General features: G+C 37.8%; 2 protein-coding genes across 3 annotated transcripts in view; both read left to right on the top strand.

Moving 5' to 3' along the window:
• The first annotated feature begins 1,947 nt into the window (after window positions 1-1,947).
• ttk (ttk protein kinase) lies at window positions 1,948-10,865 on the top strand. 2 transcript variants are annotated; one of them, XM_059339364.1, is made up of 25 exons: window positions 1,948-2,044; window positions 2,694-2,781; window positions 2,881-3,103; window positions 3,270-3,376; window positions 3,467-3,607; window positions 3,764-3,878; window positions 3,967-4,048; window positions 4,184-4,293; window positions 4,530-4,608; window positions 4,758-4,851; window positions 4,957-5,179; window positions 5,506-5,612; window positions 5,846-5,989; window positions 6,089-6,261; window positions 6,524-6,669; window positions 6,816-6,942; window positions 7,290-7,382; window positions 7,492-7,649; window positions 8,357-8,508; window positions 8,634-8,758; window positions 9,084-9,158; window positions 9,241-9,417; window positions 10,217-10,313; window positions 10,404-10,489; window positions 10,572-10,865. In XM_059339364.1, the coding sequence occupies exons 1-25, from the start codon at window positions 2,042-2,044 to the stop codon at window positions 10,638-10,640; spliced, it is 2,994 nt and encodes a 997-aa protein (XP_059195347.1). In that variant the 5' UTR covers window positions 1,948-2,041; the 3' UTR covers window positions 10,641-10,865. The 2 variants fall into 2 exon arrangements, with proteins under 2 accessions (XP_059195347.1, XP_059195348.1); XM_059339365.1 differs by lacking the exon at window positions 1,948-2,044 and adding an exon at window positions 2,116-2,228.
• Window positions 10,866-13,106: 2,241 nt separating this feature from the next.
• The window catches only part of bckdhb (branched chain keto acid dehydrogenase E1 subunit beta), a 54,349-nt gene continuing 50,654 nt past the window's right edge, over window positions 13,107-16,801 (top strand). Inside the window, exons 1-3 of the mRNA XM_059340167.1 lie at window positions 13,107-13,318; window positions 14,143-14,220; window positions 14,889-14,957. Coding sequence (XP_059196150.1) covers window positions 13,129-13,318; window positions 14,143-14,220; window positions 14,889-14,957 — 337 coding nt within the window. The 5' untranslated portion in view covers window positions 13,107-13,128. The remainder of the gene's footprint in view (window positions 13,319-14,142; window positions 14,221-14,888; window positions 14,958-16,801) is intronic.

Below are 16,801 nucleotides of genomic sequence, written 5' to 3'. Positions count from 1 at the left end.
TATACTTACAGCGCAGTAACTTAACATATTTCATTCTCAAATGCATGTTTAGGTGGAAATGGCCACAAAAAACAACAAAACAAAAAACAAGAAGAACTAGGACTGCAAGCAATTTAAGAGAAGAATTTTATTTTTTTATTTTTTATTTATTTTTTCTGCGTTTCTGGCCTTTCCGGCTTCTGCGCATGCGCGGCCTTGCTGTGCTGCTTTTTCGCTTCTGCGCATGCGTGTCTTTTTTATCGCTTCTGCGGCTTTTTTCCTTTCTGCGCATGCGCGGTCTTTCTGGACAATGCGCATGCGCAGAAAAGCCGCGCATGCGTAGAAGCGCTGAAAGGCCGCGCATGCGCAGAAGCCGAAAATAAAAGATAAATTACAAATGGTAAAAAAAGTTTTTTAAAAAAAGACAGTAGTGGAAGAAGTGTTCAGATCCTTTACTTCAGTAACAATACTAATACCACACTGTGAAATGACTCCACTCCGCTCATTTTAACTACCTTATAAACTTTTAAGTGGTTTAATTTATAAAAATGGGCAATCATTTTAAATCTTAACCTGAAAAGTAACTAAAGCTGTCAGCTAAATGTAGAGGAATAAAAAGTACAATTTATGTCTCAAAATGTAGTGGAGTAGAAGTATAAAGTTACATAAAATGTACATAAAAGTACCTCAAAATTTTACTTTAAGTCCAGTACTTGAGTAAATGTACATACTACTTTTCACCATTGCTACCTGCCTCTTCTAACTTATACATATCAGTTAAGAGTCCTCCTTCAGACACTGTATGAGGATTAAAGGGATAGTTTGTGCATTATTATACAAAACTTGGTACAATTATTGTCAATGCCCTCCTGAGGATAACCCTTTAAGGTTTTATTGATTGGCTCCTAGGTGGCACTGTGGTGGCAGTCTAATTTCATATTTGGTACCATGGCCACACTATAACACTTAAGGCAATGAAATTCATAAGGGTGGTATAGACTGGCCCCTATAACGCACACACCCCGACGGCAACCTCTCATTGAAAAATAAAAACTCTGTCAACCAAATAGTAAAGTGGTCTAGCAGACTGATTGGTGAGCCACAGCCCAACGTGGAGACCTTGTACACAAAACAATTACAGCGCATTACTGGTTCAATTCCATTGCACACAGAGTCTAGCTCCTCCCCTCTGGGCGTAGGTTTACAATCCCTAAGTGTAGAACAAAAAGACACAAAAACAGTTTTGTCCCTGCTATGCTTTGCACAGGTGTTTATTTATTTTTGCTTTTATGTATGTTTTTACTATTTCTACATTTTAACCTTTATCTAAGTTTTTACAGCCAAAACAAGTTTTATTTTATTTTGCTGTTTTATTTTGTTTATTTTTCTGTCTTCTTTTTTCTTTTGCTATTCGTATTTTAGTTCACATCAATATCTAAGTATAGTCTGGACCTCTAAGAACTTTTAATAATTTTTAATTTAAATTTTTTTTTTATTTATTTAACTTGCCATTTCTTATTTCCCACTGTCTTAGGTTGAATGATGTGTGATATGTGCCTCTTTTGGGTGTGTGTATGAGGACTCTATTTGTAACCAGAGGTAGATTTTGTTTGCAGTATGAAGTAAATAACATAGATTATACATACGAAAATACAATAGGGACCTCGCAGGTTGTTGCCTGCCCGGGCCCTAAAAATCATCATAGGTGGTCTCCATAGACTGTTTAGGTTTTGGTTTTCTCAGACAACCTTTGATGGTTAAACTTTTTTTTTTTCAATTAATTGTATTGATTGAAATATAAACCCTGGATAATAAAAAGAAACCTTGAATATTTAACATGCATGCTCAACTGTTAATAATTTATTACGCGTTTTCATGACTGTATAATCACAGTTTTCGTGCCCTCTGGCAAGTTTGTGAACCCAACCAACGCTGTCGTCATCGCAGAACTATCCAATCAACACCGGCCTGGGACGGAAGTGGCATATTTGAAAACTGGCAGTTGAAGGCGAGCCTTTTTTTAATGCTCCGTAAGTGAAACGGGATTTTTGACAGCGCAAACATGGTGAGACTCTTTTGAGTGGTTCTGTGTATTATACTTGTGGAGATACGTTTAACCGTTTTAACTGCTTCCCAGTTAGCGAGTTTCCATGGGGGAATAAAGTCGCTAACCTAGTTATTCTTAACAACATGTTAGCTAGCTTGCTAGCTCACTGAGCTAACGCTAACTCAGATTGTAAACACGAAGAGTAAGTTATTAAGAACGGTTTCCAGAAATAAGTCTTGAATATAACAATGGAGTATTTCTTATTTTGCAGTAAGTATGCATAACTACCTGGTATTATCAAGAAAGAAGGCTTTTTAATGGCTGAATACACAGCAGAACGTCATTGTGACAACGTGACGTTATCGTTACAATTACAAATTGAGGAGTTGACTTATATCTATGGTCTTAAAGTTCCCCTGTTCCCCACATCCTTGTTGCTAAGTTAAATGTCACCTATACGTTACCAGTCTGGTAGAGTGTCTTGTAGGATCAATAGAGTGAAAGGGAACTGAATCCGTGTAGCAGTAACTCTCAATTTCATACAAACAAAGAAGTCATTGATTATCATTCTTTTAGTCGGGTTTTGTCGTTGCTGGTGTACATCTAAATTCGAGAGCATGTATAACCTTCTTTGGGATAATGTTATGTATTTACTCTTCAATTCCAGATGGAAGAAGATGAGCATACAGACAGAAAGCAGCAGCTTGCAATGCTTTATCAAAAGCTCAACAAAATTAAAAAGTATCTCAATGAAGGTAATGTCTTAATATTTTTGTCACTAAATATTCCATATACACTGGTTTCCATCCATCCATGCTGCATGAAGTCATAATAACACCTTGCACTTGTTACAGATGACACAGACAATATTAACCAGGTTATTGGCTCAAACTCACCTGAATCATGCCTCTCATATTTGACGGACCTGGAGAAGAAAGGAGACCCTCAACTGGATCGTAACCACCTCACCAGACTTATTGACTTTTATACCAGAGTATTCTCCAATATGCCACTGGGAAGACACTGTCAGAATGAGAGCTATGCTAAGATGTTGGTCAGATTTGCAGAGCTAAAAGCGTGAGTAACCAAGGTTGATACTTCAAATGCCTTTTGTCCACTTTCTAGTTTTAATTCTGTGTTTATCAGTAGCTGGAGTAAGCCTTATTAAATGAGTGATTTTGTAATGATTTTCAAAAAACATTATGCATGTGAATTTAGTCTGTATTTCCTGTTGTTTTGTTAGAATTCAAGATGTCAATGAGGCAGAAGCCAACTTCAATGTGGCAAGATCTCACAGCCAGAACTTTGCATTTGTTCACATCGCACATGCACAGTTTGAACATTCTCAAGGTAGGTTTGTTTGATGTTCTTGTACATTTTAGCACATTCTCATGACATGTTATCTGGGGTATTTCAGTGTCTGCTATATCATCTTACCAGGCAACACAAAGAGAGGCATTTACATATTGCAGAATGCCTTTGAACTGGGTGCTAAACCAAAGGAACTGCTAGAGGCAGCCTTGCAAAGTATGCAGACGGGGAAAACACAAGTTTTCTTCGAGAATAAGGAAAATGTACAACGTAAGTATTTATTCATATTTACCCCATGGGGTTACATGGTTGGAGTAACTGACTGACGTGCAATTCAGCAAACTCTTACAATTCAATATTATCATACGTTATGCTAACTTTTTCATTGTCTGATTTTAACATGCTGCTGTGTTTTCTTTCTGCCAGTATTGTCGAACAGTAACGTGCACAGTTCTGTCAAAAAAGCCTCCGCATTCCAAAAAGTATGCAGAACATCAGACGGCACAGGCGACTTGCAGCTCTCCAGTATATTTGGTTCAGGGTATGAATAAAACGACAACTTCCAACATTTAATCAGGTCTCTGTTCAATTTAGGGAACATTAAACTTATGTTTATCAATGGCCTGCAGGACAGAACACCTCGGTGCCTCATCAGATGACCAGATACCAGGCTGGAAAATGGGATCTCAGCGCAAGAGAGTAGTTGGCATGGTGAGAATTATGTTTCATCCGACTTGCGTTTTCACAAATCCCTTACAAGTTGTTGTTTTTTTTTTTTCAAAGATTGTGTGAAATTAATTTCCATTTAGTAGATTTGAAGTGGTGTTTGGACCTTTTGTGTTGCAGCCCTTGAGAGTTCCTGTAGTACCTTTCTCTATCCCAGAAAAAGATGACGATGACTACAACAATAAACAATTAAAGAGAAATGATTCATCAAGCCACACCAGTTTTTCCAGGTAATTCTTTATAACAACATTTATTTTATTTATTTAAGGTGTTTAATTTAATTGTGTTCTGTATAAACACAGTTTTGTTGCTGAATTAAATATGATTCTACACAGTATTGAAAATGGCTTCCTATGCTAATGGAATGTTAAACTAACTTCTGCTGTTATCCTGGTTGGCTAGATGGTTAGCTGTAGGTAGATGGATAAATAGATGCATGAATAAACAACGTTTAATTTTGTCTCAGGCAAACATCTGGCTCAAACATGAACCCACCATTTGGGCCATCATCCTCCAGGAAAAATCCTGTTGATGGAGATGTTCAAGTGAGTATAAATGAGCTGCATTAGTTTGGGTATTTCAATGTCAGAATCAACATTTGGGTTTCATTTTCAGTGCTTTTCTAAGCAAATAATTTCAGCTCTAGGTAAAGAACAAAGTGTAATGTCTTTGTCTAATATTGCTGCGTTCTCAGCCAGCAGCTGTCAGCCCAGAGCATTCCTCTTGGGACGACCAGGCAGCTGTGGACTCCACCACCACCACCACCACACTCCTTCACTCAATGGAAGGTAGTATGACCTTTATTCAGTTGTCATAATACTTTTCGAGCTCTGTGAACAATGTGCATGTAGTGTTTTGGCTGCAGTGATGACATCTAGGTTTTTCTGCGACAGATGTAACATACAACTTCGACCAGGTCGTCAATACAAAGTCTCCAGAGTCGTGTTGGACATATCTGAAGAACCTGGAGAAAAGAGGCAACCCTCACACAGACATCCACCTCCTCAATAAGCTCAAGGACTGTTATTCTAAAATCTTCTCCAGGCTGCCAATAAGACAATTCAGCAAAAACACCAGCTATGCCAGAATACTGGTCAGATATGCAGAACTCAAGGGGTGAGTGCAGATGAAAATACTATGTCTCTATCTGAATTTGCATGGTGTGTATTTGGCTGTTGCGAGGGAATTTTTAAAAAAAGAGATTCATAATTTTCTCAGCATTATGTTAATCAACGTATAATTGCTTTTAATGAAACATGGAACTGCTTCAGTATATTAATTAAATGTTATTATAAATCTTGTCATACATCATCATGTCTCATGTATACATATCTGCCTACAGCCATTTAAGTGCTCAAAAACACTATTGTTGCCAGAATGTTGTATTTTGACTATTTTATTTTTTATTTCACTTTCAACTGTCTTTTTATTTCTATTCGAAGGTTTGAAGACCCAGATGAAGCCCAGGACCACTTCATAGTTGCAAGATCTAACTGCAAAGGATTTGCTTTTGTCCACATAGCTCATGCCCAGTTTGAGGTTTCTCAAGGTAGAATAGTTTTGTATTTATTTTAGTTTTCAGAAATCTGATATTTGCATTAGACAGACACACATCCAGTGCACACATTTACACAGCCATAAATACACACTCCATTGAAAACAAACATGTGTACTTTTAGCAGTTATACTTTTACAACATCTGGCTTTATTGTATAGACAGGTTGGAGAGAGGATGGACTAAATATAGTGAAATTACAATTTTCTTCTTTCTTTCCCTTTAAGGTAATGTGATGAAAGCGACTTCAATTCTGCACAAAGCCCTGGCTTTAAATGCGCGGCCAGCAGAGCTGCTGGACATGGCCATACGTAACCTGAAAGCTGGAGAGAAACAGCTTGTGCCCAACACGGAGGAGGAAAATCCCACAGGTTCATTCATACAGAGATTTAATGATGGGCATAGTTAAAGTTGAAGAGTTGGACATGGTTTGTTACTGAAATGTTATACATTCTTCACTTTTCTTTTAGATTTGCAAACCCGAGTTCCAGTCAGTGTGTCTGCTTCAGGGGGAAACCAGGAATTTCAGCTTCCTGCTCGAGTCCCTGTGAACCGATCAGTGGAACAACCTAAACCTGCCAACAAGGAGTCCTTACCAGAATGGAAGATGCCATCTCTACTCAACCGGCATGTTTCTCCAGAGGTCTGATGGCATTCTTTAACTACTACTATTTTTCTGTGCAATGCATTTAGACAACATGTTTAAACTGTTTCATAAAGAGTCTTAAATTTGCATCTTGGTAAGCTGTAAGATGGTTTGGTGACTCAATTCGTCTGCTTCATTCTGAAATAGGCTATTATTGGTTCTGTTTCTTTGAGTACTTCAGATGATTTATTATTCTGTTTTAGTCTCAAAAACCTTACCCTAGTGCACATCAAATCTTGACAAATGATTTTCTTTCCAGGATAAACGCACAACACCTCCTGACCCCAGACCTGTTCATCGTGTACTTGAGTCCGTCCCCACTCCATCCATCCAGATTCCGTCAAGACTGAACCCACAAACAGTCTGTCAGACTCCAAACAGCAACAGAAACCCCTGTGCTGACAGGTATTTGTTTGACTTGGGTGTCTGCTTGTCTGGTACATAATCAGTCAAACTAAATTTGCTTTATATGAACTCTCTTGCTTCTTTATGTGCCTCATTGTGCCATTATAAAATTTCCCAAGACACACCTCCATCTTTCTCCCCCTCAGCTTCATTACTCCTGATCTAAAGAGATACCCTGAAGTGTCTTCCTCTGCCGTGGCAGCACACAGAGCTGGACCCGTTCAGCAGCCATTCACACCACTAAGCCAGGCGACATGTTTCCAAACTCCACAGGTACAGCAAGTTCATGCCCACATTTACTGTTTTACTTTTTATCTTTGCAATTGGAAAGCTGTTACTGACATGAAAGTGCCACCAACAATATGAAATAATCAGCTTCTATTACATTAGAGGTACTGACATTACTTTTACAGCTACAATAGGCTTCCACTCAGTCAAGTAATAAAAAGATGTCTGATATGAATAATATATTCAAGCAGAGAGAGCAGAGATGAAATGCATTATATACCTGCACAGTTGTAATATGCAGAATGGGCCTTTTTTTGTTTTGAAATGACCTGCACGAGGAATCATTTTAAATCGTATTGACATGATATTCTTTTGTTTAAATTAAATTTTAGGCTTCCCTCACTGCGTTTTCAAATGAATCCATTACTATAAAGGGCAAGCAGTTCTTCATCCTCAAGATGATTGGACGTGGTGGATCGAGCAAGGTAAAACATAAATGGGGAAATAATATTGTGTTTCAGCATTCATACACTTTTGCTTTGTTGTTTGCATCAATTGTATAATCAACTACCTGTTGTTTTCTTTTTGTTTCAGGTCTATCAGGTCCTTGATCAGAAAAAGCAGCTGTTTGCCGTGAAATACGTTGACCTTGAGGAGGCTGATGCTCAGACAATAGAAAGCTACAAAAATGAGATTCAGCATCTGAACCACTTGCAGCAATACAGCGATCAAATTATCAAGCTCTATGACTAGTAAGTACATAGCTGCCCAAAAGCATTGTATTATGGTTTTGTAGACGTTTTGTTTTGTTTTTTAATCCAGCTTGATGATAGGCCAACCACTGGACTGGACTGGTATAGAGACTTTTACCACAAGGTGTTGCTCTGCAGCTGCTTCAGTGTGGAACATAAGAAGACTGAAAGAGGCCATAAATGAGAAAGTAGCAACTATGGTCCATTTGGTGACGGCAATGCATTTCTTAGTGAAGAAGAGGAGAGTACTCTGTCATGTGTCATCACCACATATAACTTGTGAAGTTTCTAGTAACAATCACAACGTTTGCTAAAGAGCTTCTTCCCTTCCACCTCTACTGATCTTTTCAACTTTATTGGTTCGGCTGTAATTGTAGCCTGTTAGATTCTTGTGGCTGTATTAGTCCGTTAGTAAACAGACATAATATGATGTGAATCACGTTATCATATTGCACCATGTACACATCTTCCAACTCAAAGCTGTCAAAGTGATCCATGAAAGGGTCAGTGTGGCTGCTGGTTTTTTTGACACCACTCTAATGCAATGCATAGAATTCATCTTGAAATAGTTTAGTCTTCCTTAAGCTGAAAGATTTTTCACCATTTTTTTTCTTTTCTTTTTAAAGTTTGGGTGTTACAGCATAATTGTATACAAAAGAGAAATATAATGGGTCAACTAACCATGGCAGTCATACCTGTCTTTGCAGTGAAATAACCAACAGCTACATCTACATGCGGATGGAGTGTGGAAACTTGGATCTGAACACTTGGTTGCGAAACCGTAAAACTGTTAATCCGCTGGAGAGGAAGTTCTACTGGAAGAACATGCTGGAGGCGGTCCACACCATCCACAAACATGGTTCTCTTTCTCTATAGCTCCCACTACCGTTTCCTAATTGATTCCTAATTGTTTACTAAACAGCAGACTAAAATGTTGATTTCTAACCATTCCAAATCTATGTGTCCCACTTGTCGTCTATGTAGGAATCATCCACAGTGACTTGAAACCAGCAAATTTTGTTATTGTGAATGCTTCGCTGAAGTTGATTGACTTTGGCATTGCAAACAGAATTCAACCAGACGTGACGAGCATAATGAAGGATTCACAGGTAAGATTCATGTCATACACTTAAATTACACACTGAGCCTCTGAAATGTGGGGTTGAAGTGCATAAGTAAATGCACTTGAAATAAGTTGATAACCCGATCATCCTCAAAAACACCAATTGCTCATTGTTATAACTCAATACTCTACAACCACAGTGTAGGAGAAGAACGCATATAATCTCATCCATGCACAACAACCAAAATAGATGTTTTAAATATATGAAAGTCTGCGAAAAGAGTGCTTTTTTAAAATAAACATAAATCAGATGTATCACATCTACACACCAGGCTCTACCCATGTAACACACGGCTGTTTGTCGTACACAGGTTGGAACCTTGAACTATATGCCCCCTGAGGCCATCAAAGACACTTCCTCCCAGGCAGGAAAAGCCCGCTCAAAGGTACCAAGTCAGTTAAACATCGTAAGAAATAATTTCTAATTGCAGACCAGTGGTGAAAACATTTTTCTTGTTTTCTCCAAAGATCAGTGCCAAAGGAGATGTGTGGTCCCTTGGATGTATCCTGTACTGCATGACTTATGGGAAAACTCCATTCCAAAGCATCACCAATCAGATCGCCAAGCTGCACGCCATCATTGATCCTTCCCACAGGATTGAGTTTCCTGACATCTCAGAGAAGGATTTGCTCAATGTGTTGAAGGTGAGAGACCAGGACTTTAACTCAAAATCAGTGTGATGTAAATACAAAAGATACAAGTGAAGGTTTGTGTCCATACACGTATGTACAGTATATACAGGGCCAATAAATTGTATGGGCACTGTAAGCATACAGCAAATTGGATGTTTTTGTTTTTATTTTTTTCTCTTACAAGTTTCCCATCAGAGTGAAAGTGTTTCTCTATTGATTGATGTCTTAAAAAATCCCAATTAGATCATCTGTGTTTCAGTTTTGTAGAACTATTTAAAAAACGGCAAGGGAGAGAAAATACTTTTTATAGAGACTTTGTGCACTGAAATACACACTTAAAAACGTACTGTGCCAAAAGATTAACAAGAGAGAAGCTGAAGCAGATTTAATGGATTAAGAAACATACTTTTACTTTTACAAAGTTTAGACTGCTCTCATGTAAATAAGGGTTAAAGTTGCACAGAGACCATATTCTGCACTAAAGACCTCTGCATGTTTCAAGTTTAACTAAAATATTAATTCATATTTAGCTACTCTCTGTAACGGTTCCACCTTGTCATCGGTCCAAGCATAGAATTCTCTGTTAATTTTGCCATCATTTTTCATCCTCCTTAGTATTGTCTGTATTTTCAACCACAGAGTAACATTATACAATTCACTTACTGATGGCACTAGCATCTATACACCCAGTGTTATTGTTTGGACAGAGATCATTTTTGTTTTAAAATGAAAATGTATTTGTGTGGATGTAGCCTTAGAACTGAAGTCAAGTTTATAATACAAATAAGCTGTTATACCTTGTTTGATGCAGAGCTGCTTGGTACGAAACCCCAAGGAGAGAATCTCTATTGCAGAGCTGCTGGATCATCCATACCTGCAGCTGAAGCCACAAGCAACACCTGAGCCAGGTACACACGCACACACACACATACACACATGTCTGTACTTGGAAGCTAACTTTGTTGTTTACTGACCAGTACACATTTCACCTGTTTCAGAGTGTCCCAGTAACAAGGATCTGCAGAAAATCCTAACAGACCTTGCTGCCCTTCAGTCTCCAAACAGCATCATCCGAGCTGCTAATGTAAGACCTGCTGGGTAGAACTTTAGACATCGTCTCCCTTCATGCGATTTTCAAATATTAACTCTCGTTCTGCTTTTCACAGAATCTGGCCAAAATGTGCAATACGGGCAGGAAGTTGGATGTTGCAGAGTGCGCAAAATCATCAACCTAAATATCATGGGATCTGTGATGTCAATATAGTTGTTGTTTTTTTAAACCCCTCTTAACCACTTCAGTATAGTAATAGTATTTTTCTGCAGGATGTAGAACTAACAAACCTATATTTGTATGTTTGTGGCTTTGAAACAAAATCATTATATTGCTTCATTTTTACTCTTTTCCTATAATAATTAATGTAAGCATATCACATAGTCAAATAAAAATTCTATATCCTTAAGAGATGGTGTTTTATTTGTCTCAGCTGATAGACACGACAGGTAACTGACAAGATGTGCTATTTTAACAAATATCTTTGTGAGAGAAGGGCTTGACATTGAAATGATTAAAAACTGTTGCTGTTATTTATGTTTCCCCTTTTTTCAATAAGTCTTTATCTTTTTAAATGTTCAACTTTTTTTGAAAATACATGTGTTTTTTGGACTTATTTGGGCTGGAGGGTCTTCAGGACATAACTCTGCAAGCCAGTGATTTGATTGGTCAATTTTTTTTACATATACTCCACAGTGTGAAGCTCTTGCTTAAAAGTCAGGTCATTAACATTTACAAAACAAATTTTAGAGTCGAAGAGGTCTTTAAATGAAATCATCTTATTTGGAACCATAACACTGCTGTCTTTTGTACTGAGTAATCTTTCAATGCTGACATTGCTAAAAAGCTCGACCACCTGGTAGAAGATGACAGGGCAAATTTTCGGCATATAAGCAGCACATTTACAACTCCACTAACTGAACAATACCTTCGTTAAAACATTGTACTGTAACGTTAAATTTTCCTGACTAGAGACATAATGACAATAGAAGTTGCCAAACAAGTTTGTCAAGGAGGTTTTCATTTAATGACATCAAAGTATGGTGCATCTGTCTGGTGTAGCATGACAGCACTAATTAACTTTAGGTGACTTATCACACAAGGTTGGTGTTCGATTATAGTCTGAGACAGTACCCAGCGAGATATCCTCTCATTGTTGGTCCTACAGTTCATTTGACCTAGATGTGATCACTCAAACATTGCTATCGTGTTTTACTGATTACAGAAAACCTGTTGTGAGACTGCTTGTCATATTTGTTCATTTTCTTAAAGAAGTGTGTATGTATGTGTTTTGATTGAAGGCTGTGAATCTATGCCAATTTCCTCAGTGTGTTTTTTCCTCTGCAATAGCTGGTATGGCCACTTAACAGTGTATTGTTTGGCAAATCCAATTGCAAAACAATGCATTATTTTGAAAATGCATGTGTTTTTTGGACATTTTTGGGTTTGATGGTCTTCAGGACATAATTCTGCAAGCCAGTGATTTGATAGATCTTTTGTTAGAGGTAAATCGTGCAATCATGCATACTGAAGTAGCAGTGATACTAACTATTGCTTCAATGCGATACATGGTAATAACATAATACTAAAAACTGAGAGCACATTTAGTATGAATCTAATGGAATCCACATCTACATTGAGATCAGTGTGTTGGGTAACAATGTCTTCTGAGGTGACTTTCCATGTACAGTGAGCCTGACTGTTACTTCAGATTTGAGATGGTCAAGCAGAAATACATGGTACTTCTCAGCAAAAATATTATGGAAATGGGTTATCTGATTTAGAGACTTCTATGGTGATGTCACATATGCAACAAGAATTGTTGATATACGTTGTGTGCTATATATTTTTTACTTGGTATATCAAATGTGAAAAATATTTGCTGAAATACAAGTCTTCGTCCTTTTTGACCCCTTCGAGCAGCGGTGCCGTACTTGCGTGAATAGACACGCATTAAAATTCAAACGGCGGCTGGCTTAATCGGATTTTCTGACCACAGAACTCCGGCACTTATGCAAAAGATGTGGTTTTGGGATGTATACTTCTCAACGCCAACTCATGCCTAAATTTGCTGCTTGACAATGGCAATATTTCGGCCACTTCCGTAAGTGTGCGCATTGACCGTAGCCATACGCCCTCTTTTTTGACCAATCACAAGCTTTATTTACTCATGGACGCTGGCATCGGGGAGAAAGAAGAGGTCTCACTCTGCCTCACATTTAGCTTTCTGTTCTTTATCTTGCCTTATGTTTTACTTTTCAACGGTCTTTTGACAAGATTATAGGGGTTCTCTCATCACAGTCTAAGCAACATAGGCATTTTACTGTAATAGTAAATGGGAGTATTAGGTATCTCCTGTAATAGCTATTACAGATTGAACATATTCCTAAAATGTATTTTATGTTTGAATGCAAACAAATGTATTGATTGATCTTGGGTCGATGGTGGCCAACAGTAATTATGTTGATAATTAATTATTAATGAGTAGGTTTTGTTTTTTTAAGTATCATTTCATGAGTCAGATTAAAGAATGCCCATTAATATCCAGAAATGAGGAGGGATATAGGCTGTGTAATCCAGTTCCCTCCACTGAGTGATGATATCTTCGCTTGAATAGACGATCTTCGCACTTGATTCATCTTGCCCTTCCTGTTCAGTCATAACAAACAGTGATGGCGGCTGCTGCACGGTTCTTCATTCGAGGTGCAAACTCGAAACTTTCCGGTGTTTGCACCGGGACCCACAGCTCTTTTGGAGTCACTCTGCTGAAATTGTCGCCGAGCTCCAGCTCCCGTACAAAAACACAACGGAGACATGTCGCGCACTTTACCTTCCAGCCTGACCCCGTGCAGACACAATATGGTGAGTGGCTGGCTAGCCGGCTATCGTTAGCAACATGAAACAATCGTGTAGCTCAGGACGTTTCCACAGTTTAGATGTGGAAAAAGTCAAGTGACGTACCTGCATTTGAACAGTTGGTATATGTTGTTTTTGTGAATGTGAAAATAGCCTTCTATGGTCAAACTATTTACATGTACTCCACAGTGTGAAGCTCTTGCATAAAAGCCAGGTCATTAACATTTACAAAACACATTTTTGAGGTCGAAGAGGTCTTTAAAATTAAGTAATCTTATTTGTAAACATAACACTGCTGTCCTTTGTACTGCGTAATCTTTCAATGCTGACATTGCTAAAAAGCTCGACCACCTGGTCGAAGATGACAGGGCGAATGTTCGGCATATAAGCAGCACATTTACAACTCCACTAACTGAACAATACCTTCGTTAAAACATTGTACTGTCACGTTAATTTTTTTTCTGTCTAGAGACATAATGACAATAGAAGTTGCCAAACAAGTTTGTCAAGGAGGTTTTCATTTAATGACATCAAAGTATGGTGCATCTGTCTGGTGTAGCATGACAGCACTAAAGAACTTTTGGTGACTTATCAGGTTTTAGAAAACCTGTTGAGAAACTGCTTGTCATATTTGTTCATTATTTTAAACAAAGAAGTGTTTGTCTTTTTGACTGAAGGCAGTGTATCTGTGCCAATTTCCTCAATGTTTCTTCCTCTGCAATAACTGGTATGGCCACTTAACAGTGTATTGTTTGGCAAATCCAATTGCAAAACAATGAATTGTTGCTTGGGTTTTATTTTCTATTTACTTTTATTTTAAAACCTTTTAGGACCCACCCAGAAGATGAACATGTTCCAGTCAGTTACAAGTGCCTTGGACAACACTCTTGCCAGTGATCCCACAGCAGGTAGGATATGCCTAATCAGCAAGTGAATTTTGAAGCCGTTAAAAGATGTAAATATGAGAAAAGTCTACCCCTTTACTCCTTTTATCATCATGCAGTTTTGGCTTTTAAATAGTTTTAATAACCTTGTAAGACTAGACACGTCATGCAAAATAGGATACATTTTTTACCGGTTAGATATATCTTGCAACTTCCAAAATATTTGATTGTCTTGCCTGTAAATAACCTGATGTGTCACAAATGGCTAACTGTGTTCAGGAGCATCATTATGTAAAAAGGTTCCTTGTTTGCGCACTGCTTTTTAACAGGTCTTTAATAAGATATATGCAAGATTGTAAAAAATATACTTCAGTAGAACTTGATATATGAAGTTGTGGGGTCATGTTGCTAAAAAAATGTTAAGATATTTAGTTGCATCCACATATTTTTGAGTCATTGGTGTTATTTTTATTTCATGGTATTTTATACAGTCTATTGGCTACTACAAGCAATGTGTTATGAGTTACTCTTCAAGGGCAGAAAAGTTGGTCAAACAGCTCTCCTAACCCTGAACATATCTCAGAGCTGTAGGATGGGATAGTGGTGTGTTAAAAATAATTGTATTCTATTTCTCTGCTCTCATTTTTTTTTTAAATTCATTGTATCACTGATTGTGTTGTGTTTATCTGCAGTCATCTTTGGGGAAGATGTTGCCTTCGGTGGAGTATTCCGATGCACAGTAGGACTGCGAGACAAATATGGTAAGATGCTGTTTTCCCCGTTGATTGTTCCTATTCATACGTCTCTAATATGTGAGTGTGCTCTAAAAAATAAATGTCAGCGAGTTGTTCTTCCATGTATTTAATGATTTTGCCACTAGATGGCAGCAGAGGACTGAAGAAGCTCTCCACTTCCTCTCTGGCAAGGTCATATTACTGCTCAATGTTCACCCAGAGGACCAGAAGGATCTGTTTGCACTAGTTCGTCCTTTGTAGCACGGTAGCTTTACAAACTTGATATAGTAAGCTGATATAGCATGTCAGTGCTCATTGCTGTGAGTTTGTTTTGAAATCTACTGTTTTTATGTTGGCGCTCGAATCAAGACAAGAGTCAAGTTCTTATTCTTCATATGCAAATCAATTACAGAAAAAGCAGTCATTGCCAAAAAAAACCCCCTGAGAACTTATGCTCCAATAATGCTCAATAAACATCTATTTAAAAAAACATGCAAGTAAAGCAAACTCTCAATCTAAGGCATAAGATGCAAATTTATAAGGATAAAATACAAATGTAAAGCCATATAAATGTGTGTAGACAGTATTGCATATGAATAAAGTGACTTGTGTATCATGTAAAGAGGTGGCATAATGACAGTTGCAAGTAATGAACTCAGGGGCTTAAGAGTTGCAAACTCTTATCGCCTGTGGGAAGAAGTCCCTAAGCTTGATGGTGCAGGTATATTATAAATATAAATGGTATATTGAAAAATGTTCAGGTTGACAGTGTAGCTACAGTAACACCAGGTGGACAGACATTTTGACATGTCACAGCAAGAAAAGCCTGTGTTATTAATGTTGTTTTTTTAAAATCACTTCTTGCTCCATAGAATTTGTCAAAACGTTATTTAAGGCCCAATAAATTATTTTCCATTGTCTTGTTAGGTACTCCTTTAATATGACCAAAATGTGTGGAGTCGAATAAAGGTAAATCGGCTCTGAATTACGTACAGCAGAGACTGATGCGCACCTGCTCTCTATTGATTGATTATTTCCAGCAAGTAGCAATTGTGACAGATGTCAGTTTGTTACAGGTAAATCAGAATTGCCAAGTGACAAAGAGCAAGAAATTGCAGTGCATGAATGCAAAATATATGCATGAGATTATTTCTCTGATGGGTCTTTTTCACAGCAGACATTGTGACTTGTTATAGTAGGAAAAACACAGGTGTTACCGATAAAGGTTACAATGGCCACGTTCTATTCAAATGTGTCAGTGAGCCAAGAGAGTGACAGTGAAACTGAAGCCGCTAAATGGAATTCAGCCACCAGTCCTTTTATCACTTAAAACCTGTGATTTTCCTACTGTTACATGTCAAAATGTTTTTTTGTGAAAAGGCTTAGAGGGATGTAGCTTCCACTGCCAAGAGCTTTGAAGTTTGACCCACAGAGAGCTCTGCATCTGCACTTCATTACATTATTAAAATAAATTATGTGTCTTCCTGGTATTAGTCAGTTAGGATTTTTCCTTCAGAAGAAACTGACAGTTCAATTTTGATTTTGTAGTTGACTTTCAGAACATTAACATAAATCCCTATTGGGACTGAAATGACCAAAGACATGGCATATGAGTAATGTCCATAATGAATAGTGAGTAGAGGAAAAGTTGGTGGTTGCGACCAATTTCCTGTAGATTAAAATCTGTGAAGAACCAATTTGAAATCGCAAGCTTTGTTTTTTCCCTCTAAATAGCATTAAGCAGTGCCATGTCTTCAGCTACATTCAGATCCCCTCAAACTGTTTGACTAAACAGTGTACAGAAGCTGTGCAGTGACAGTACTTAATAGGGGTTTAACAGCACACAGAAGTCACGATTCAGTTCATGCGGT

The sequence above is a fragment of the Centropristis striata genome, chromosome 8 (genome assembly GCF_030273125.1).
Source record: "Centropristis striata isolate RG_2023a ecotype Rhode Island chromosome 8, C.striata_1.0, whole genome shotgun sequence".
In the NCBI taxonomy this organism is placed as follows: Eukaryota; Metazoa; Chordata; class Actinopteri; order Perciformes; family Serranidae; genus Centropristis; species Centropristis striata.
This window is presented reverse-complemented; position numbering and strand designations above follow the sequence as displayed.